Source organism: Lithobates pipiens, unplaced genomic scaffold (assembly GCF_037356315.1).
Source record: "Lithobates pipiens isolate NorthernLeopardFrog02 unplaced genomic scaffold, aLitPip1_a1.2 Scaffold_27, whole genome shotgun sequence".
Taxonomy (NCBI): domain Eukaryota; kingdom Metazoa; phylum Chordata; class Amphibia; order Anura; family Ranidae; genus Lithobates; species Lithobates pipiens.
Window position 1 is genome coordinate 207,860,295 of NW_027507788.1, and position 22,367 is coordinate 207,882,661.

The 22,367-nt window shown below is 45.7% G+C and overlaps 1 protein-coding gene across 1 annotated transcript in view; it reads right to left on the bottom strand.

Moving 5' to 3' along the window:
* The window catches only part of CLSTN1 (calsyntenin 1), a 150,422-nt gene that overhangs the window by 53,615 nt on the left and 74,440 nt on the right, over nucleotides 1–22,367 (bottom strand). Inside the window, 5 exon segments of the mRNA XM_077458152.1 lie at nucleotides 1,665–1,850; nucleotides 3,987–4,136; nucleotides 11,988–12,196; nucleotides 15,711–15,906; nucleotides 19,723–19,752. Coding sequence (XP_077314278.1) covers nucleotides 1,665–1,850; nucleotides 3,987–4,136; nucleotides 11,988–12,196; nucleotides 15,711–15,906; nucleotides 19,723–19,752 — 771 coding nt within the window.

A 22,367-nucleotide genomic window follows, 5' to 3' on the forward strand; every position in this document is an offset into this window, starting at 1 on the left:
TTATTTTTACACTTGTATCCATGCTGTTTCAACATTTAAAGGATAAGTTCACCTTTTGTAACATGTTACGCACATATTCAAGGTGTAACATGTTACAGGAGAGCACAAATCCCCTTCCCACATTGCGGCGCGGGATAGGCGCTAGGAAGGGGAGTGGACGGACTGGGAGGGGAGGGACTTGGAGGAGGAGAGCACGTGGTGATAAAGGAGGGGAGGGGCAAGCATGCAGCCAGTGAGGGCGGAGATAAATTCTCTTGTATAGATGTTCCAGATCCGATGAGAGAAGCCCTATGGAGGCTGCTGTGCTTCTCCTTGTCACTATTAATGTATATAGGTCCTCTGTGTATATTGGTCCACTGTGTATATTATTGTATATAGGTCCCCCTAGTAAAATAAATAAATGTTTACCTGCCAAAAGATGTGCATTTATTATTATTATTGTTTACAAAGGTGAACTTATACATAAATGCAGACCTTGCATCAGAAAGAGAAAGCCGCTTATTCTTTGTAGACACCTCCCACTCCACGTAAAAATGCCCCATTGATAATTAATAAACTAAAAAAGGGGGGGGGGATACAACTTAATTATACCCCAAATTCCACCCATGGCATCTAGGCAAGGGTTAAAATCGCAGGCCTTTTAGGGGCAACCAGGACGTGACAAGGGGCAGCCAGGACATGACAAGGGGTGGGCAGGAGGGGAAGCCGCCCCTGGCTCGGGGCCAACCATGGGCAGCCAAAGCAAGTCATCAAATGGGTGCAGGGCGATACACCCATTCTATGTCATGCATTAGCCATGGGGGAGGGGGTACAGTTCTCTATCTTTGACCTGGGTACTGGATGAATCTGTCCCAGTACTGGGCTTGCTTAGCCCAACACATGTTAAAGTGGTTGTAAACCCTTACAAACCACTTTGACCTACAGGTAAGCCTAGATTAAGGCTTACCTGTAGGTCCAAGCAATATCTCCTAAACCTATATGGTTTAGGAGATATTTGCCCGAAAACGGGCACCGCTGTCTACGGCGCATGCGCCGTAGACAGCGGCGCGCAGGCGCACTGAGCGCGGCATTTCCAAGAATGGAGCTGCCGCGCGTGTCGACTCCCGTGCGCATGCGTGGGAGTGACGTCATCGAGGCTTCGCTGAATGACAGCGGCGGAGCTGCGAGACCCCACCAACAAGATGGATGCGGCGGACTACAGGGGACAGCGGTGACTTCGCTGGCTCCTGTGTCAGGTAAGTGACACATAATGGACTACTATGCGATGCGATGCATAGTAGTCCATTATGCTTTGCCTTTACAGGGAATGAAAGAGGAAGTAAACTCATCAGGGTTTACTTCCTCTTTAATATGCAATGCAAACCACGGTAACAAGTTAAACACACAGAAATGAATTGCTCTGGTCGGAATGGTCCATTAATACTAAACCAAATAATGTACATGTTATTATAGCTGTAAATAAAAAGTATTGGTGGGGGGAGGGGAAATAAGTGAACTCTCAGTATATCTCATCAGCCTACAAAGTGATTGTTTCATGTAACATCTCTCCATCATGCCTCTTGCTGGATTACGTACTGATCATGTCCAATCTCTGCAGTGTGAATGACCTCTGCTATGGGGTTCATCTAATACAAGGACACCAGATGGCAGCTTCAGACTCTTACCGCATAGTCTGTGGATAGACTTCTCAGAGTACGTGTCTCTGTCACAGCCTTTGCCGATGTGGCTGGTTTCCAACTGCACCGTTGCTTGAATTGACGTGATTGGTTCATCGCAGGTCTCCAGATGCATGCCAGGGAATAATGCCAGGGACCCAGTGCCAGGCTCATACTCCACTCTCTTACTGTAGCCTGTATATCACAAAAGAAGAGGGCAGCATGTCATCGTAACCTTAAAACTGGTCAACTGCAGCAATTTGTTAGTCCCAACACCAGTTACACAAGAAAGCCGATGTTTATTCTGCTTACGTTGTGCCTTCCCTGATCCCCCATTCCCCACTCATCAACATTATACATTTTTTAAATAAAACCATTCTGTTTTCAGCACATTATTTTAGACCCAGCAATCATAAATGCGTATTGGTGCTTCTCTATGCAATGCAGGTAGATGATGGCTAGTGGGTAGGGTTGAAAGGGTGTTGTACAAAACTTCAAAAGCAACCTGCTTCACTACTCCTCCTAAGAGCCCATAGCCCAGATGCAAGCAGTGGGATGGCTCTTGAGAGGAGTTCTGCAAATATTATATCACGTTCGTGGGTGGCCAGTCTGGAAGAATTGTACAATCACATAGTAAAGTGTATCCAGCTTCACCGTTCCATAGCAGCCTGCAAAATCCCATGCACTATGAGAACCCGGGCACCTGCCTGGTCCGCAGCCAAAACTATCTGTAGAAAGTGAGAAAGGTGGCGACATATCCGGGGAATAAAATCAACCTTTACTGAATATCTATTAAAAGATGAAACAAGACAAACACAAGGTCCACAGATGCTCAGTAGACGCGTTTCACTCTCCCGCTCTTACTCATTACAATATAAATAAGGACGGGAGTGTGAAACGCATCTACTGAGCATATGTGGACCTTGTGTTTGTCTTGTTTCATCTTTTAACCACTTGCCGACCAGCTGCTGCAGTTTTACTGCGGCAGAATGGGACGGGAGGGCGAAATGACGTTATGTTACGTAGCTTTTCCCTGTGGCCACTAGGGACGCGCGCCCGCTGCTCGCCCCCGGAGCCAATGCGGGTGCCTGGTGGGCGTGATGATGACCGTCGGGCGCCCATAAGTGCTCGTGACACAGCGAGAACCGGGATCTGTGTGTGTCAACACACAGATCCCCGGTTCTCTGAGGGGAGAAGAGATTGATCGTGTGTTCATACAAAGTACGAACATTGATCTCTCTCTTCCCCTAGCAAGTCCTCTTCCCCTAGCAATTACCCTCCCCCCACAGTTAGAACATAGAGAGGGAACACAGTTAACCCATTGATCGCCGCCTAGTGTTAACCCCTCCCCTGCCAGTGACATTTTTACAGTAATCAGTGCACTTTTATAGCACTAATTGCTGTATAATTGTCAACGGTCCTAAAAATGTGTCAAAAGTGTCCAATTTGTCCTCTGCAATATCGCAGTTCTGATAAAAAATGGCAGATCGCCGCCATTACTAGTAGAAAAATAAATAATGCCAAAAATCTATCCCCTATTTTGTAGATGCTATAACTTTTGCGCAAACCAATCAATATAGGCTTATTGCGATTTTTTTTACCAAAGATAAGTAGAAGAATACGTATCAGCCTAAACGGAGGAAAAAAATGTTGTTTTTTTTAAAGGTGACATATTATAGCAAAAAGTAAAAGATATTGGGGGTTATTTAATTTGCAATGCAAGTGCACTTGAAAGTAAAGTCGCTGTAGATCCGAGGAGGACATGCAACGGAAATAAAAAACAGCATTTCAGCTTGCACATGACTGGATGATAAAATCAGCAGAGCTTCCCCTCATTTCAGATCTTCCCCTTTCGATTTAGAGCGACTGCACTTCCAAGTGCACTTGCAGTGCAAAGTGGATTTTGCCTTTCGTAAATAACTCCCATTGTGTTTTTTTTTCAAAATTGTCGCTGTTCTTTTGTTTATAATGCAAAAAATAAAAAAATACAGAGGTGATCAAATACCACCAAGCGAAAGCTGTATTTGTGGGGGAAAAAGGATGCAAATTTTGTTTGGGTACAAAGTCGCACGACTGCGCAATTGTCAGTTAAAGGGACGCCGTGCCAAATTGTAAAAAGTGCTCTGGTCAGGAAGGGGGTAAAATCTTCCGGGGCTGAAGCGGTTAAAGGACGTTCAATAAAGAGGATGATTTTATTCCATGGATGTTCTGTCACCTTCTTCACCCTATCCAGTTTCATGTGTCTGAATCAATGGGTTGCGCCCCAATAACACAGAACCCAACAGAGAAAGCATCCTGATGTGAAAAATAAGAGGACGGATAATTCCTCACCTTGCCAGCTTGCTTTGCACGTTGGTTTAATGTTGATTTTGACCAATATGTCCTCTGTAGCCCTTTTCTTCCCGCAGTCGTAGGCGGTCACTGTAAGCTTGTACTGGCGCTCTTTACCGTAATTCAGCTTCTCTGTATTCTTGATGTAACCTGAAACATTGAGGCAATATGGCATCATCTTAGCAACTATTAAAGTGGTGAACAAAAAAAAAAAAAAAAATCAAAGATCTAGACTAATATAACCTTTGAATGTTTTCTCACGCAAGAGCTGTGTGTGTGAAATGGGCGATTACTCATAGGCAAATGGGCTGAAAGGCTTAAACAGGAGCCTCAACTGTTTGAACAAAAATGAAAAAAAGTCAGCAGCTACAAATACTGTAGCTACCAATTAAAGAAAAAAAAAAAAAAAACACTTACCAGACCAAGAAATCCAGCGCCATCGTTGTGACGTCATCGTGCACCGCAGTGTCCCCAAAGGTGGAATTTAGGTGATGTGTGTACACCGCTGTGTTTACGGTTTATTCATATGAGTGTAATTTTGATTTATAATAAATAGTCTTGGACAATTTTACACCATGCAGAGCAGAGCATGGGTTTCATTCTCCATTTTAATTGAGTGCAACTGCATGAGATTCTGGGAGCGAGATCTGATTCTACGCAAGGATCTTTGGAGAGCTTTTTGGGCCTTGCGCACATGCAACAGAATATCTCAAATTGATCCTTGGTCTACCAACCAATTGATGACACCCGAGGTCTGCCATTGAGGTGGAATTGTATACCAACATACCTTACATGAGCGCTCAATGATTTAGAGCAGGGGCCTCCAACTGGCGGCCCTCCATATGTTACAAAACTACAAGTCCCATGAGGCATTGCAAGGCACACAGTTACAAGCATGACACCCACAGGCATGATGGGACTTGTAGTTTCACAACAGTCACAAGGCCACCAGTTTGAGACCCCTGATTTAGAGGGTCATGTAGTTCCGGTAAGCATTTTTTGGTGAACCTATGGTGGAGGTTGGCTCACTGATGTGGGATGCACTTCACTGTATTCAAGTGGACCCTGTGATTAATAAGTGGACTTTTAGATTTACATACATTATATGCACAATATTCACGTTGATGTCTTTTTTTACTTTTTTTAAAGTGCCGCACATTTAGTGTTCTCTCTGTTTATTCGAGTGGACTTTTTATGTCTATATGCAAATCAGTACTTAAAAAAAAAAAACATTTTTTTTTTACCGTATATATAAAGTGCAGCACACTTGGTTTTGTTTTCCCATCTTCCTACAGGCTAAAGTCTTTACAGGTCCTTTGGATCCCACACCAGGCCCTCGAATATGTGAGCCGCCTGCGACTTCCTGATGACTCAAAGCCGACTCACCTACCTGTGCATGTGTGAGGCATGGACAGCGGGGCAGACTAGTCCTGCAGGCTCCTGGGAAGAATAACATGAATCCCAGGAGGCTACATGCAAGGATGGGAAGTTAGGCTCAGAGCAAGCAGAAATCATCCTTGCCTAGGCGAGGAATAGGGAAGTGGAAGCAAATACCTTCAAGGTTCTGGTTACCCCCCCAAAAAATGAAGGGATATCAGATTGCTTGATAGACAAAATGTGACTGATGGTCTGCTCAACTAGAAAACCAAAATGACTTGAAGGAGTTGAAAAGGCAGAAGGTTTTTTTTTTATATCTTACTGCATTCTATGCAGTAAGATAAAAAGCCTTCAGTCAGTGTGTAGCAGCCTCCCTCCCAGCACCCCCTAATTACTTACCGGAGCCCCATCTTTCTCCAGCGATGTTCACGAGTATCTTAGCTGTCCGGGACTCCTCCTGATTGGCTGAGACACATCAGCAGCGCCACTGGCTCCCCGTGGCTGTTAATCAAAGTCAGTTAACCAATCAGAAGAGGGAGGGGACAGGGCCAGGACGGGGCTCCATGTCTGAATGGACACACGGAGCGGTGACTCAGCTTGGGTGCCCCCATATTAAGCTGCTTGCTGTGGGGGCACTCAACAGGAGGGAGGGGCCAGGAGCAGAGAAGAGGGACCTGAGAAGAGGAGGATCCAGGGTGCTCTGTGCAAAACCACTGCATAGAGGTGGTAAGTATAGTGTGTGTGTGTGTGTGTGTGTGTGTGTGTGTGTGTGTGTGTGTGTGTGTGTGTGTGTGTGTGTACACACACACATACATATACATACATGTCTCGTTTAAAAAACAAAAAACAAAAAAACAATCACTTTGATCTCTATGCCTGCCCTCCTTTAATATAGAAGTATGGGGTTAACCTTTTTTTCCAGAATCATACTTACCTAGCTGAATTCTGCATCTGTCGTACGAGAATTTTCGTAACTTTGGCAACCTCTTCAAACTTTACTTGAGATTATCAAGCAAGAAAAGTCGGACAATCTATCATCCATTTTCAGATTGTGTGTATGGGGCATTAGATTGAGAACCGAGCGTTCAAACACAGCAGATTGCTCGGTTCTCACATCTCCCCGAGTGGAGAGCTGGTGGCTGTCAATAACCACCCTCCCAGCTCACTGGAGCAATGGACTGTGGAGGGGGCAGGAACGACTCGCTGAGAGGCCTCTGTGACGTCAGCAGACTTCAGCTCTCTGTCTGCTGAAAAGGGGGTCACAGGAGTACCAGTTTATTCTGCACTCCTGTCACCCCTTTTCAGAAAACAGCGGGCTGAAGTCTGCTGACATCACAGATCCACAGGAGAAATACAGCCAACCACAGCTCCAGAGCCGCGATACCCGTAACCATCTCCGGGGAGAAATGTCGCCAGCCGGTGCCGTGTACGGGCGACGCAGTGGAGGCTTCAATCTCAGGTATTACATAATGAGCTAGTATGCTGTGCATACTAGCTCATTGTGCCTTAGTCTTGCAGGTTTTTTTTTTTTTGGGTTTACAACCACTTTAAGAATAGTTATTGCGATTTTTTCCCTGTTGTGATCTTGACAAAGTATTTCCTGATTCTTTCTATGCAGAGAATTCTCTCTGCTCTGCTGAAGATCAGTCAAAAGAAAGGAAAAAACGGTCAGTCTGCCAAGAATCATAACATTCTTTAGCAGAGGAACTTAAAGTGGTTGTATACTCTTTTTTTTTTTTTATTTTTTTTTACTTTTACCTACAGGAAAGCCTATAATAAGGCTTACCTGTAGGTAAAAAAATATCTCCTAAACCTGTACGGTTTAGGAGATATTCCCCTCGGTATGCGCCGCTGACTGCAGCGGCGCATGTGCACAAGGGGATTCTCGGCTGAAAATCCGGCAGTGGCCGACCGGCCGGGATGACCTCTCCCCGCGCGCATGCGCGGGAGTGATGATATCGTGGCTCCGGCTACTCACAGCACCGGAGCCGCGATACCCGGAAGAAACGCAGAGGGAGCATGTCAGCTCCCTCGGCGTGGATCGGGCCAGATGTTGGGGCCTCATTCTAAGGTAAGTATTTCATAATGAGCTAGTATGCGGTGCATACTAGCTCATTATGCCTTTTGCTTTGCAGGTGGTAAAAAAACAAAAAACATTAGCGGGTTTACTACCGCTTTAAGTATAAACATTGTAACCATTTGTCCTTTAGATCAAAGGAATACACTTTGGTGTGTAAATGAGGCAAGTTTTTAAACCCTTTTCTGGCATTTGTTGGTTTCACGTAAAATTATTTTTTTGGCTATATTATTTAGAACCCCCAAACATTATAATATAAATTATATATATATATATATATATATATATATATATATATTTTTTTTTTTTTTTTAATTATTATTATTATTAATTTTAGTAGAGACCCTAGAGAATAAAATGGTGGTTGCTGCAATATTTTATGTCACACTGGATTTGCGCAGCAGTCTTTCAAATGTAATTTTTGGGGGAAAAAAATAAATTTGAATGAATTAAAAAAAATAACTAACCAGTAAAAATTAGCCCAATTTATTTTTGTATAATGTGAAAGATTTTACGCAGCGAGAATTGTGAGAGAGTTGTGATCTTTTTATTCTAAGCAAAAAATAATCGTGATTCTCATTTTGGCCAGAACTGTGTAGCTTTAGTGCAACAGAGATCTTCCGTAAAACTTCATAAGAACATGAGATAATTATGACTATAGACATACAGCCACCTTTTCACAATACAGGTCGGGGTTCACATCAACGAGTCTAACATTTACATTCCAGGGCGATCCGGTCACAAAGGTCACAGTAAACAGACAAAAGATTTGCAGAGCTGCACTGACACACCACATGGAGCTGGAAGGTTCTGCACAGAGGAGCTTAGTGTGTGAAAGGCTTACATGGCACATATAATACACTATTATGGTGTTTGTGGTGCGTTTGCTTCATAGTTGCATCAATAGATCCTTTACTTTAAAAAAAAAAAAAAAAAAAAAAAACAACACGCTCTCATTAACCTCAGCTACCAAAGGAGCTTACAATCTAATGCCTCTTGTACACACAATCTGGATATAAAGTAACAAGTGAAAAGTCATAAAGCCTAAGAGGAACATACAAAGTGTGCCTGTAGGAAGTATCTCCGGTTATAAATGAATCCAGGACCTCGGGGCTGCAAGACCACAGGACTCGCTGCAACATGAAAATCCCAGAATATCCGCCAGGACAGTCCTAACTACCGCCCGCCATTGTTCATAGGAACACAAGCTTGTCATACATGTAATCTGGACATGTATGATAGGTGCTCATATCTTCTGCAGTGCTTTCCGGAGAACGCTCCAGCATTTAAATCAGCTCAAAAATGGCTGGCGATACAATGTCCCCCTCCCCCACACCTCAACATTAACAAAATGCACATCCAAACTGAACTGCTGATAGGTCAACTGTCTGTCACCCAAATTTGTCTCCACTTAAGACAGGAAACTTCACAAATCTAAAGATTAGAATCTCTGCCAGGTTTTTACTGCTACTACACCATTGGCGACATTTCCTCTAACTTTGTGTTTCCATTCAGACATGGAGCTGATACCCGCCCCGACCCCTCTCCCGATTGGCTGAATGATTTTGATTGACAGCAGCGGAAGCCAATTGTGCCGCTCTGCTCAGCCAATAAGGGTGGGGTGGGGGTAGTCTCAGGCAGTTTAAACACTCCTGCAACATCGTTGGATAAAGATGGGCCCAGGTAAGCATTAGGGAGTTTTTTTTGAAAAAAATTCTGTCACTGACCCCCCCAGCCCCTCCGTTTTACTCACGTGAATCCTGTGATTAACACGCCGGAGACGCACCCTTCCCCTCTGCCCGTTGTCTTGATTCTTGACTGGATAGATTGATAGCAGCGCAGCCATTGGCTCCCGCTGCTGTCAATCAAATCCAATGACGCGGGCGCTTGGGCCGAGTCCAGCATTCTGCGTGTATGGACATAAATGCTGGACTCGGGGGCGTGCCACAAGCTAACCCCCCTGGGAGGCGCTTCTCCTAGGGGGTTATACGATACGGAGAGCAGCCAACAGCGTCACCAGGGGACCCCAGAAGTCGAGGATCTGCGCAAAGCGAACTGCACAGTGGAGTAAGTATGACATGTTTGTTATTTATGTAGCACTGACCCCCGAAGGAGCTGCTGATTTTATTGGGCTTACCGTTACCTTCTTGACCTCATAGTTTCATAGTTTGTTAGGTTGAATAAAGACACCAGTCCATCCAGTTCAACATGTGTGAGTGTCTACAATTGTCCCTTCCCTTGTACATTGCTACACCCACATCAGTTCCTATCCTCAAGGAGCCCACAATCCAAGGTCCCCATTCATATACTAGGGTCAATTTTGGACAGAAGCCAGAAGCCAATTAACCTACCTGCATGTCTTTGGATTGTGGGAGGAAACCCGGAGGAAACCCACGCAGGCACGGGGAGAACATGCAAACTCCAGGCAGGTAGTGTCGTGGTTGGGATTTGAACCAGCGACCTTCTTACTGCTAGGTGAGAGTGCTAACCACTACACCACTGTGCCGCCCTCGTGTAGGTCTAGGGGTTTTCCCGAGGTTGATGGCCCAAGAACTGTAGAGACTGACACCAGTTCCGCTTAAGGGATTTTTATTTGCAAAAAAGGAGTAGATAAAACAAAGTCTCTCAATGAGGGTTAGAGGGTTTTAGGTAGAAAGTTCAGGTACTCTTGGAACTTAGTCAAATAGGAAGTCTCTCACTTTAGAAATCCAGAGAACAGCCCTTATCGGACAAAACCTCCTCTCACTAGGCATAGCAGCCGATAGAGTACTCAGACTAAGCAAAGTCTCTGCCACAGACTTGTTGTAGAACACTTGAATAACTGAAGGATGTAGACAACTTAGAGAACCCTCATACGGTACCAATATCTTGCAGCCGGTCCGGCGATACCGTACGAGTGTAGATTCGCTTGGGGTCTTTCAACTAAGCCTCCAGGCTCTTTCTGAGAAGCCAGCCTTCCGCATGGCCTTCTCCCAAAGGGTCCTCCCCTGGTTGCTTCTTCAGTTGCTGGGCCTCTCCACAGATGAGACAGCACTGGACCACCTCCGAATCCTCCTTCCATTTACTTTGCTCAGACTCAGAATTGGATGGATCCGCACCCCAGGCCTTGAGAGCCCTGTGGGCTGGTCAGGAGGACCAGGACCAAACAGACAGGAAGCAGTTCTGGACCGGAACACTGAAGCACGTGATGTCAGTACCTTAAGTACCCTCTCCCAGAATGCACAGCAGGACGACCCGCCCATTGAGTTGATTCCGAGAAGGATGGCACTCAAAGCACCCAGCTGAACTGCGTTCTCACACCTGACAGAGATGACAGCGCCACCTATAGCCAAGCAGAACACAGTGCAATCCAGCTAGCCTGGTACTGAGACCACAATTTGGTGTAATTGAACCCAAAACGAAACTGCGGTTCTAGGAATGTTAAATGAGAAAAAACACATAGCGCGTGCTCTTCAGGAGCCGGCGCTACATTTATATATATAAAAAATAAATAAATGCCTTACAATCACTTTAAGATAAAAACACCTTCTGCCTTTACAATCCCTTTAATAAAATGAAAATTTAACAAACTCCCAATATCAACGCATGCAGATTCACATGCATCACTTGGTAAACATGGTATTTACCATCAGAACCTGACAAACACAGAACGATATGACACCTTCTGTCACGGTGGATTGTGGCTGTAAACAAGGAACAGAAGGCAGGTTTGCTTTGTCAAACAGAAGGAGGTGATCACGAGGAAGATATTGGCCTGTAAAGGAAAGATGTTTATACTTACCCATTCCGAAGCCGCTCGCTCCAGTCCAGTCACATGATCGTCTTTCAGCACCGTCTTCAGTGTAGAGGAGAGGCAGCGACAACGGCTGGGCGGTGACATCGCCCATAGGCTTACTATGGGGCAGCTGTTGTTGGTTGTCCCTCCTCTATACTGAAGCCGGTTATGTGACCGGACTGGAGCGATTTCAGAATAGGTAAGTATAGGCAATCTTTTCTTTTACAAGGTAGATAGTCTTAGCCCCTGTACACACGGTCGGAGATTTCCACAACCAAATCCGTCGGATTTTGCCCGTCGGATCTTGTCCGAAACTGTTGCATACACACGGTCGGACAAAGTTGGCGAAAAATCCGATCTTTCAGAACGTGATGACGTAATTTCGTTACGATGGGACTACATTCAGGCTAGTAGCCAATAGCTTTGATGTGGGAATTTGATGTGAGCATGCGTGGCACTTGGTCTAATCAAAATTCTCTACACATGATCGGAGTATGTCCGATCGGCCCAGTTGGTCGGGAAATATTTCCAACATGTTGGAAAATTGGGTCCGACGGATATTCTGAAGGAATCAGTCCGATGCATACCACACACAGTCGGATTATCCAACGACACGGTCCGATAGGACACATCTCCGACCGTGTGTACAAGGGCTTAGAATGGGGGTGGGAGTAGGTTTAGGCACATTTAGGGTATGACTGGAATTTCACTGTATGTACTTTCCCAATTCTATCCAGGGGAAAAAGAAAGACACTAGTGATGGGGAACTTACCATCTTTGTCGATGGTGAATGGTACATCAGGAGTCACTATCTCATAGCTGCAGATCTGGCTGAACTGAGGGGAGCAGTCGGCGTCCACAGCTTCCACTTTAAGGATGTTGTCATACTTCTTTCCTTCGATGACCGTGGCTTTGTACGATTTTTCCTTGAAGACTGGAGCATACTCGTTCACGTCATTCACTTGGATGTGTACAGTCGCCCTGCAGCAAGACAAGAACACATAATGGATGAGACAACCTGCACACACACTCGCTGGGGTCTAATAAGTGGAAGCAAAATGCTGGGGAGAATAGGAGCCCCCGCTGAGACGGCACGACAACTCTGCCACCCCTCCAGTGCCCAGACATACCAAGCCAAGTGTACAAAAAAAGCTGCTCAGTCGTTTGAAAAATGAAGACTCCCTTTAAGTGATCCTATCACAAGAGTTCAAAATATGTCAAAATGTTTGACAGCTGGCATCTCCAGATGACCGCATACACCCTTGTCACCAAAACCGCTCCTGTGCCCGAGAAAACTACCACCTACTATATAAGAATCTAGTCTAGTAGATCATTTCAAGTGCTTTGGCAAGCCTGCTCCCCGCATCGCTGGCATGTTGTGCCCACCGCAGTCAATCAGAAGTTCCCTTTCCTTGCCTAACCTGATCTCAGACCCCGAATCTGCATAAAGTATAACAAATGAGGCACAGTCAAATAGGCATTTGGGGTGCAACGAAATGAAAATCCCAGAGCCGGAACGGAAAATTCAGGAAGCATTTGGCCGAAAACCAAATTCGAAACGGACAGTTTATATAAAATGTTTAATTAATGTGGGGGGCGTTTGTGCACTGAAGTCCATAAGGGGGGTGCCATTTGTGCATTGGAGTCAATGGGGGGGGGGGGGGGGAGTTTGTGCTCTGAAGTCAATATGGGGGGGGGGGGCGTTTGTGCAATGGAGTCAATAAGGGGGGGGGGTGGGTTTGTGCTCTGAAGTCAATAGGGGAGGGGGGCATTTGTGCACTAAAGTCAATGGGGGGGCGTTTGTACACTTTTGCGCACTGAAGTCAATAGGTGGCAATTTTGCACTGCAGTCAATGGGACGCTGAATGCCATTATCAGAACCTTTTTTTCCTTTCTATCAGCAAGGCTGATGACCCTATTTTTGGCTGATAATTTTCGGCGGGGGCGATAGATCGGTGCATCCCTACTATCTATGGTACCTGATATAGTACGAATCCTAAACACACCCTTATGCCAGGACAGGGTGGTCAAATTATAAAGGCTGGTGGCCAAAGTAACAAAGAAAATTTTTCTTTATTTTTTGGTACCGTAATTCATGTTTCCTTGTAATCCGTCAGATTTACTGATTTACTGACACGAATAAATGTTGTGCAATACAATTAGGTAAATTTGATATCCCTATGGGTGATTAAAGACAACACTTCAAAACGGGGCACAAATGTTATTACAAACACACAGCAAAATATGTACATAAATTACTGCGTGCGTCACATAACACACTTATTTATTTATACGCACTAAAGTGGCCTTTTAATCTTTAATGAGGAGCGACTGGATCTGAGCTGGAAATTAGCTGCAGGTATCAGATGTAATGGGCATAGAATAAATTAAGAAAAGTAGCCAATATCAGGAAGAATGTCAAATAAAATAAGCAAAACACATAAAAGCTTATTAGTATTATCACCCAAGACATAAAAATGATGAGAAAATGGGATATGAACACCAGCCATTAGAAAGCTATGCCATCCCTACATCTTCCTGGGGTGAGAGTGAATCCTGTATAAAAAAGGTACTATGGAGATGCCAAACGTACACACTCACAGGTTGTAGAGAAAGCTTACTTTCCTCACTGCCTCTGAGGCTCCAAACTTTCTAAATAGAGGGCCAGATTACTGTCCATTAGACTTTAGAGGGGCCAGACTGCCTGTAGGAGGAGGGATCGCGACCCACCCCTCGGGTGTCAGCGGGAGGGATCGCGACCCACCCCTCGGGTGTCAGCGGGAGGGATCGCGACCCACCCCTCGGGTGTCAGCGGGAGGGATCGCGACCCACCCCTCGGGTGTCAGCGGGAGGGATCGCGACCCACCCCTCGGGTGTCAGCGGGAGGGATCGCGACCCACCCCTCGGGTGTCAGCGGGAGGGATCGCGACCCACCCCTCGGGTGTCAGCGGGAGGGATCGCGACCCACCCCTCGGGTGACAGCGGGAGGAACAGTGACCCACCCTCGGGTGTCAGCGGGAGGAACAGTGACCCACCCTCGGGTGTCAGCGGGAGGAACAGTGACCCACCCTCGGGTGTCAGCGGGAGGAACAGTGACCCATCCTCGGGTGTCAGCGGGAGGAACAGTGACCATTTCTTGTGTGTCAGTGGGAGGAATCGTGGCCCATCCCTTGGAAGTCTTAGGTGTAAGTTGGAGAAATCATGACCCATCCTTGTGTGTCAGTGGAGGGAATCGTGACCCATCCTTGTGTGTCAGTGGAGGGAATCGTGACCCATCCTTGTGTGTCAGTGGAGGGAATCGTGACCCATCCTTGTGTGTCAGTGGAGGGAATCGTGACCCATCCTTGTGTGTCAGTGGAGGGAATCGTGACCCATCCTTGTGTGTCAGTGGAGGGAATCGTGACCCATCCTTGTGTGTCAGTGGAGGGAATCGTGACCCATCCTTGTGTGTCAGTGGAGGGAATCGTGACCCATCCTTGTGTGTCAGTGGAGGGAATCGTGACCCATCCTTGTGTGTCAGTGGAGGGAATCGTGACCCATCCTTGTGTGTCAGTGGAGGGAATCGTGACCCATCCTTGTGTGTCAGTGGAGGGAATCGTGACCCATCCTTGTGTGTCAGTGGAGGGAATCGTGACCCATCCTTGTGTGTCAGTGGAGGGAATCGTGACCCATCCTTGTGTGTCAGTGGAGGGAATCGTGACCCATCCTTGTGTGTCAGTGGAGGGAATCGTGACCCATCCTTGGGTGTCAGTGGAGGGAATCGTGGCCCATCCTTGGGTGTCAGTGGAGGGAATCGTGGCCCATCCTTGGGTGTCAGTGGAGGGAATCGTGGCCCATCCTTGGGTGTCTTGGATGTCAGTGGGAGGAATCATGGCCCATCCTTGGGTGTCAGTGGAGGGAATCTTAACCCATCCTTGTGCGTCAGTGGGAGGAATCGTGGCTCAGTGGGAGGAATCGTGGCCCAGTGGGAGGAATCGTGGCCCAGTGGGAGGAATCGTGGCCCAGTGGGAGGAATCGTGGCCCAGTGGGAGGAATCGTGGCCTATCTTATCATTGGTGTCAATAACAGTAATAGTGCCTAGTATCAGTGGGTGGAATAAAGCTCCAAGGGCTGGATAAAGGCAAACCTTGGGCAACAGTTTGGAGACCACTGCTTTAGAGAAACACATATGGTATGGTTTATTTACATTTCATTTGCGTTATCTGCATAAAAGGCACCTTCACATTTCAGTCAGCATTTGGGTAACAGACAACTGCCGAACCAAAATTGAGATTGCCACCAGAAGAAGGGTATGCAAATCCATGCATGGCCAGTCCATCAGCACCGACTACAGGACCTCATGCTATAACAAACCACCATGCTGCCCAATGACACGCAATCATCTGTTAATCCCAGGAGGACTAGCAGCCACCCTTTTTTATAAGCCCTTACAAAAATGGGTAAGAGACCCTACACCCAAATACATCGCCATCACCTTTACCACCATTGTTCTTACTTGTGAGACTTTTTGGCACTGGATCCATCTGGTCCTTTCCCGCAGTCATAGGCCTGGATGGTAAACGTGTAATCCTTCTGCAGTTCGCAGTCCAGTTTCTGCGTGGATCGGATAACTCCCTCTCCGGTGGACTTGTCCACCACCACGGCCTCAAATGGCACGTCCTGGTCATGGATCTTAAAGCCGCAGATTTCACCTGGCGGAAAACGACATTAGAATGAGGTTATGGTCTGCAGCTGGGCAGGTTTAACCCTTTCTCTGCCGGGGTTCCCCCTCAAAAAAAATAATATAGGTTGGAAACCAAGCTGAGGAAAGGCCGGTAAGACACACGCACACAAACGGGGCAAAATTATCAAACACAGTGATACAGACATAACCAAAAGAAGAGAGAAAAACATGACTTTCAGCAGCCAGGGGGAGGGGGGGGGGGGTGTGAGGGTCTGTGGACAAGGCAGAAGCATTGTGCTTTTATTTTTTTTTAATTTTTAAACGATGAGGTGATTGTCCTAGTCGAACATATAGCAGATGCCTGCCTATCAAGCAAGTCCAAGTTATATTGCATCCACTCATGCAGGAGTATAAAAGAGAAATAATAAAAATGTATAGACAGGCATTTCACAGGAGTACTTGAAATTTTCGACCAAAAAAAAACACAAAAAAGAAGAAAAAAATAAAAATAAAAGAGAAGAAAAAAAAAAATAAAAAGAGAGGAGAGAGAGAAAAAGAAGAGAGATGATGAGAGTAGGCATGCAGCCTGGAGGCTGATGTTCACAGAAGGGAGACTGTTCTCTGCCAAGCAATGGCAATGCCGATTTAAAGGGTCAGTCCACTCAATAGTAGTGTTCGTTATGGGTGAATACTGGTGAGATTAACCAATCACTGGATTCTTACATGTCGGAGGAACTTCGTCAACGAAACCTCATCACCGAGGCTTTCATGCCTGCCATCCTCTGTACGGACGCTGCTGCCTTCTACAGATCGTAAAAGACAACGAGTTCCAGCAGAGTGAAGTGTGCCAAGCAGGAGGGCAGAACAACCGAAACCAGATGGCAAAAAAAAAAAAAAGTGGCACCTTCTGGGTTGCTGGAGATGTAAGACACTAGTGCAGTGATGGCGAACCTTGGCACCCCAGATGTTTTGGAACTACATTTCCCATGATGCTTTAGCTACACTGCAGAGTACATGAGCATCATGGGAAATGTAGTTCTAAAACATCTGGGGTGCCAAGGTTCGCCATCACTGCACTAGTGGAACGTTCATCTCGCCAGAATTTACTCAAACAAGTATCAGCGATGGGTAGACTGACCCTTTTAACCAGCGCAGAGGGTTATAATGCGGAGTGTGAGAGATGAGGAAGCTTCAGCGACACCTCCAGCACCTTTACAGTTTCAAAATCTGTTATAGGAATGGAGCAGAGGAAAGAACACTAAAAGAAAAGGTGAAGTCTTCCTGTGCAATGAACCTGGCTAATCAGGGAATCAAAAGCAAAAGAAAAAAGAAAAAAAACCTTTGTAATGTAGAAATATCAGCGGCTCAGACATCCATTTCAAAAAGCTATTTACATGAAGGCAGAGCTGGAAGAGGTATGACGTTTGTTCCCAATATACAATTCTAGTTATAGGAGGGCGACGCTAAGAAAATAGATGCGTAGGGAAGGCATCTTATAAAAAAGGATTTTACAGAGGGCTGTTAACATTGCTGTCCTGAGAGTCAGACTAGCTGACTCCCGTCCTCGTCATCAGGTTTATAGAACATTCTGCACTGGAAGAATGCAACCCACAGAAAACAAATGTTTTCTATGTGTCCTATTCACACTGCAATGCAGCCCAGAGCTGCACTGCAATGATCTGCAATAACATGCTGCATTCTATCACAGCGCACTGGACAGGATCGTATGTCATTGTACAGCAGCACAATGTACATTTCAAATAAAGTTTGTACAAAAAGAAAAAAAAAAGTGAGCAAAGGGTCACATCCAGCCCACAGGCCAGAGTTTGGAGACCAGTGGTGTAGATGAACGATCTGCTTGGCTCTGTTCACCAACTTTATAAAGAGCAATTAAAGTGGTTGTAAAGGCTGAGTCCACGTTCACATTGGGCTGATTTGACATGCGATTTGACATCATATGCCAAATTGGAGCCTACTGCTGGCACCGTCCGCATCGGCGCAACGCCGACTTTGTGGCGCTGCACTGATTCCCAAAAGTAGCTTCTCCACTACTTTTGGCGACTTTGGGGGGCGATTTCTATTAGATATTTGTGCATGAAGCTACACAAAGGGTCTGTCAAATCACCCCCCGAAATCGGACTGAAATGCCGGTTTGAAATCATGCGTGTTCAGCACAATTTCAAACTCGCCCTCAGTGTGAATGTGGGCTGAAGGTAAAAAACCTGTGTACAGCCCCCCCCCCCCCCCCCCAAGCCTTAACTGAGCCATCCTCCAATCCAGCGATGTTCACGATAGCTAGATGGGGACTCTCCCTCCTCGTTGGCTGAGCTGAGACAATGTGAATCACAGCCAGTGAGCCAATGAGGAGAGAGCAGGGGGGACCAAGCTGTGGCTCTAAGTGCTATATGGATGCATAGAGCAGCAGCTCGGGAGCAAGCATGGAGCGGTGCCCCCAGGGCAAGCAGCTTTCTCTGGGGGGCACTTCTCGAGGGGGAGGAACCAGGAGCGCTGGCAAGGGACCCTTAAAGATGATGATCAAGGCTGCTCTGTGCAAGTTTACTGCACAGAGCCGGCAAGTACAAAGTTTGTTATTTAAGAAAACAACAACAAACCTTTAGTTTTACCAATTTCATGTAAATCTGTATCTGCTTTCATTTTTGTTTTTGTCTTTAAAAGAAGTTCAGCCGGGGCTCATTTGGCTGGGCTTCTATGGATCACAGGAGTGCAATTCGTTTTGCACTCCTCTGAACCGTTTTCAGCAGAGAGCGGTCTGCAGTCCACCCTCTGCTGACGTCACCAATATCAGTCCAGGCACTGCGTCATCCCAACTCTGGAAGTCAGGATCCGTCAGGTGCCTGGACCGATAGCTGCCTCAGCCTCTCAGAAAGCCGCTAAGAGCCTGAGACAGCCGCTCCCCGCAGCTTAGAGCTCCAGCCAGCGAGGAGGAGCAGAGAGGAGAGCTGCTAATTGACAGTCAGCAGCTCTCTGCTCGGGAGCTGAGAGAACCAAGCCAATGACAATGTTTGATCGCTCGGTTCTCAGTGCAGAGGTGGCGGGGGACAAATGCAGCATCGCAACGATGCTACATACCCCAAGGTACGTATGTAGGGGGGGGGGATTCCCATACGTCTTTAAAATAATGACGTAAATTCACCAGTTATTCTGTAACAGCTTCTATAAAAGGGTAGAGTGTCTGTGCTGTCTATAGCAACCAATGTCTGTCCCATTTTGCAATGAACAACAGAATATGGACTGGTTGCTACAGGCAGCAGAAATAATATAAAAATAAATAAAAATAAATAAGAATAAAATAATCTACTTGATAACAAAAATACAAACTTTGGCGTGTTTCCCATTCATTCCCAAACTCTGTGAAATGATCAATCAATACAGGGCCAGGCTGTGCTGTAACCCCCCCCCCCCCCCCCCCCCCCAATAGTACTTAGGGGTATCCTGAAACATAAGCAAACATACCTCAACCTAGCTAATCCAATCATTGTCCTGAAAACGGATGTCTGATCGCTAGATATTTCTAATCGACATGGGGATTTCCATCACATAACATTTCATTTGGAATTAGAAATTAAAATGGTCCAAATGAATAAAAAAACAAAACAAATGAAAACAGAAGATTATATAAAAAAAGGGATCAGAGTATCTTCTGTTTAACCCTTTCAGCGCCAATACTGGCGAGCAACGCTCTGCAGCAGGCTGTATGGCGCTGAAGGAGCCAAGTGCTGATTCCCCATTTTTTTTATTTTTTTATTTTATTTTTTGTTTTCAGAACCAAAAAAAGTTAGTGGGGTTAATAAGTCATAAGAGGAGAGAAAGAACCCGTTATCACCTTCTTTGGTGACTGTCACCTCAAAACTCTCTAAAGGGAGAGAAAATAAACCTGTGTCAGTAACATGGGAGAGAAGGTCAGATCAGAGAGAGACAGAGAAACCAAAAAAACACATCACAGTTGTCCATACAAAGTCTTAATAATCAGTTGGTGTACCTGACCCGTCCTGGGCTGCTGGAGGGGGGGGAAGAAGCAGTAATACGATGCAATGGAAAAAACAGTATAGGTTATGGGAAAACCATGCTGAGCCGGCAGGACCTAGCATGCATTTGTCACTTGGACACCAGAAGAAAGAAGGTTTTTTTTTGACCCATTATTGAGATTTGTTCAAGAAAGCAAAGAGCAAACGTTGTGAAAACTAAAAATCCGTTTACACCGAGTATTCTAGAAGACCTCAAAACGTGGCTCCAATCCCCGAAATACATCACATTATGATAGTTTTCCCCTAGGGCAGTGATGGCGAACCTCGGCACTCCAGATGTTTTGGAACTACATTTCCCATGATGCTCATACACTCTGCTGTGTAGTTGAGCATCATGGGAAATGTAGTTCCAAAACATCTGGGGTGCCAAGGGTCGCCATCACTGCCCTAGGGAGTACCTGTACTGAGGATGCTGTAGACCCAAAGAAAGCAAACAGAGGCCAGAGGACCAGTCACTGGTATGGCCTGTGAGCTGCCAGAAGTGGATCTTTTTTATGTTAAGATTTATTTCGGGTACTTACATAGTGCCGTCAATTTACACAGCACTTTACATATACATTGTACATTCACATCAGTCCCTGCACACAAAGAGCTTACAATCTAAAGGTCCCTAGATCACATTCATACTGGGGCCAATTTATTAACAGGATCAAATCAACCTACCAGTAGGGACGAGCTCCGGCATGTTCGCATGGTCCACGTGCAGAGCCCGCCAGGAAGTCGGCGCAGCGCTGCGCTAATCACAGGCAGTGTCACATTGCCCGATCTCTGCAGCCGCGCATTGGGGCAATGTCTCACTGCCTGTGATTAGCGCAGCGCAGCGCCGACTTCCTGGCGGGCTCTGCACGTGGAGCATGCGAACACGCCTGAGCTCATCCCTACCTACCAGCATGTCTTTGGGAGTGTGGGAGGAAACCGGTGTACCCAGAGGAAACCCACACAGGCACGGGGAGCAGAACATGCAAACTCCATTAACTTACCATTATTACCTTCTTCTTTTTTTTTTTTTGTATTATTGGTTGTTTGACATGTAATAGGGCGCTGTAAAGCCCCCCTTCTTAACCACTTGCTTACTGGGCACTTAAATCTCCTTCCTGCCCAAACCAATTTTCAGCTTACAGCGCTGTCACTCTTTGAATGACAATTGCGCGGTCATGCTATAGTTTACCCAAATGACATTTTTATAATTTTTTTTCACACAGGTAGAGCTTTCTTTTGGTGGTACTTAATTGCTGCTGGATTTTATTTATTTATTTATTTTTGCTAAATAAAAACAAAAATGGGCCAACATTTTTTTTTAAAAACAAACAAAAACAGTTTCATAGTTTGTTATAAAGTTTTGAAAATGGGTAATTTTTCTCCTTCACTGATAGGCTGTGTTGATGGGCACTGATAAGGCAGGACTGATGGGCAGCGCTGATTAGCATTGATTGACAGCACTAATGGGCATTGATTGGTGGCACTGTGGGCACTGATGGGTGACATTGGTGGGCAGAGCTGCGGCTTTCTGAGTGAGGGACAATGTCCCTCTGACAGAAGCCGGTGATCGCCTTTTTTTTCCCTTGCGCTGACAGTGCAATCTTCTGTTTACATCACATTGGCCGACAGCTGATCACGTGGTAAGGGGCCGGGATCGACCTCTTACTCGGATCTGTGATCAGCTGGGTCTCAGACTCAGTGATCACAGAGCGCATTGCGCAGACTGCGCTTGCTCGGGAGGACGTCCATGGACACCGTCCCGGCAATTGAGACCCGCGCTGCAGCCGTCTTCCAGCTATAGCACGGGTGGCAAGAATTTAATTATACTTTGAATAATGCTTTGCACAAGCTGAGTCTTGGTTATGGGGAGGCAAGTGGGTGGGCTTTTCTTTTTCTCTCTCTCTCTTTCTCTTTTGAAGAGGACATGATAACGGATCCGGTGTGTTTTCTCAGGGGGGGGGGGGGGGGGGGGGTAGTGTGGTGTATGTTGATGAAAAGATTTATATAGATATATTGTGCGATGTGTATTTCTATGTTGAAATTTGTCTTAATAAAAAAAATAAAAAAAAATAAAAACTTACCATGCCCGGTGGTTCTGCACGGTCTCCTTGTCTGGAGCAGTTACCAGAACAAGTATCTCCATTGAAAGATTTAAGCTCTATTCCTGTCCTGGCAAAACCTTTTAATATACACTGTGTGGCAAATAAGTTTAATAACAAATTCTGAAACTGCTAAAAAAAGAACCAGGGTGGATAAAAATCGACGATTTAAAAAATAAAATAAAAATAGATTTTTTGTTATTGAAATTGGATTTTATTGATTTTAAGCAGATTTTTTTTTATTTTTATCAAATTTATTTTAATAAAATGCTTTTGGAGTAAAAATCTATCTAAAAGTAGAACTGCAGGATTGATCGTTAAGAATCATTATTGTGATTTTTTTTTTTCCCTTCTCGCGATCTAAA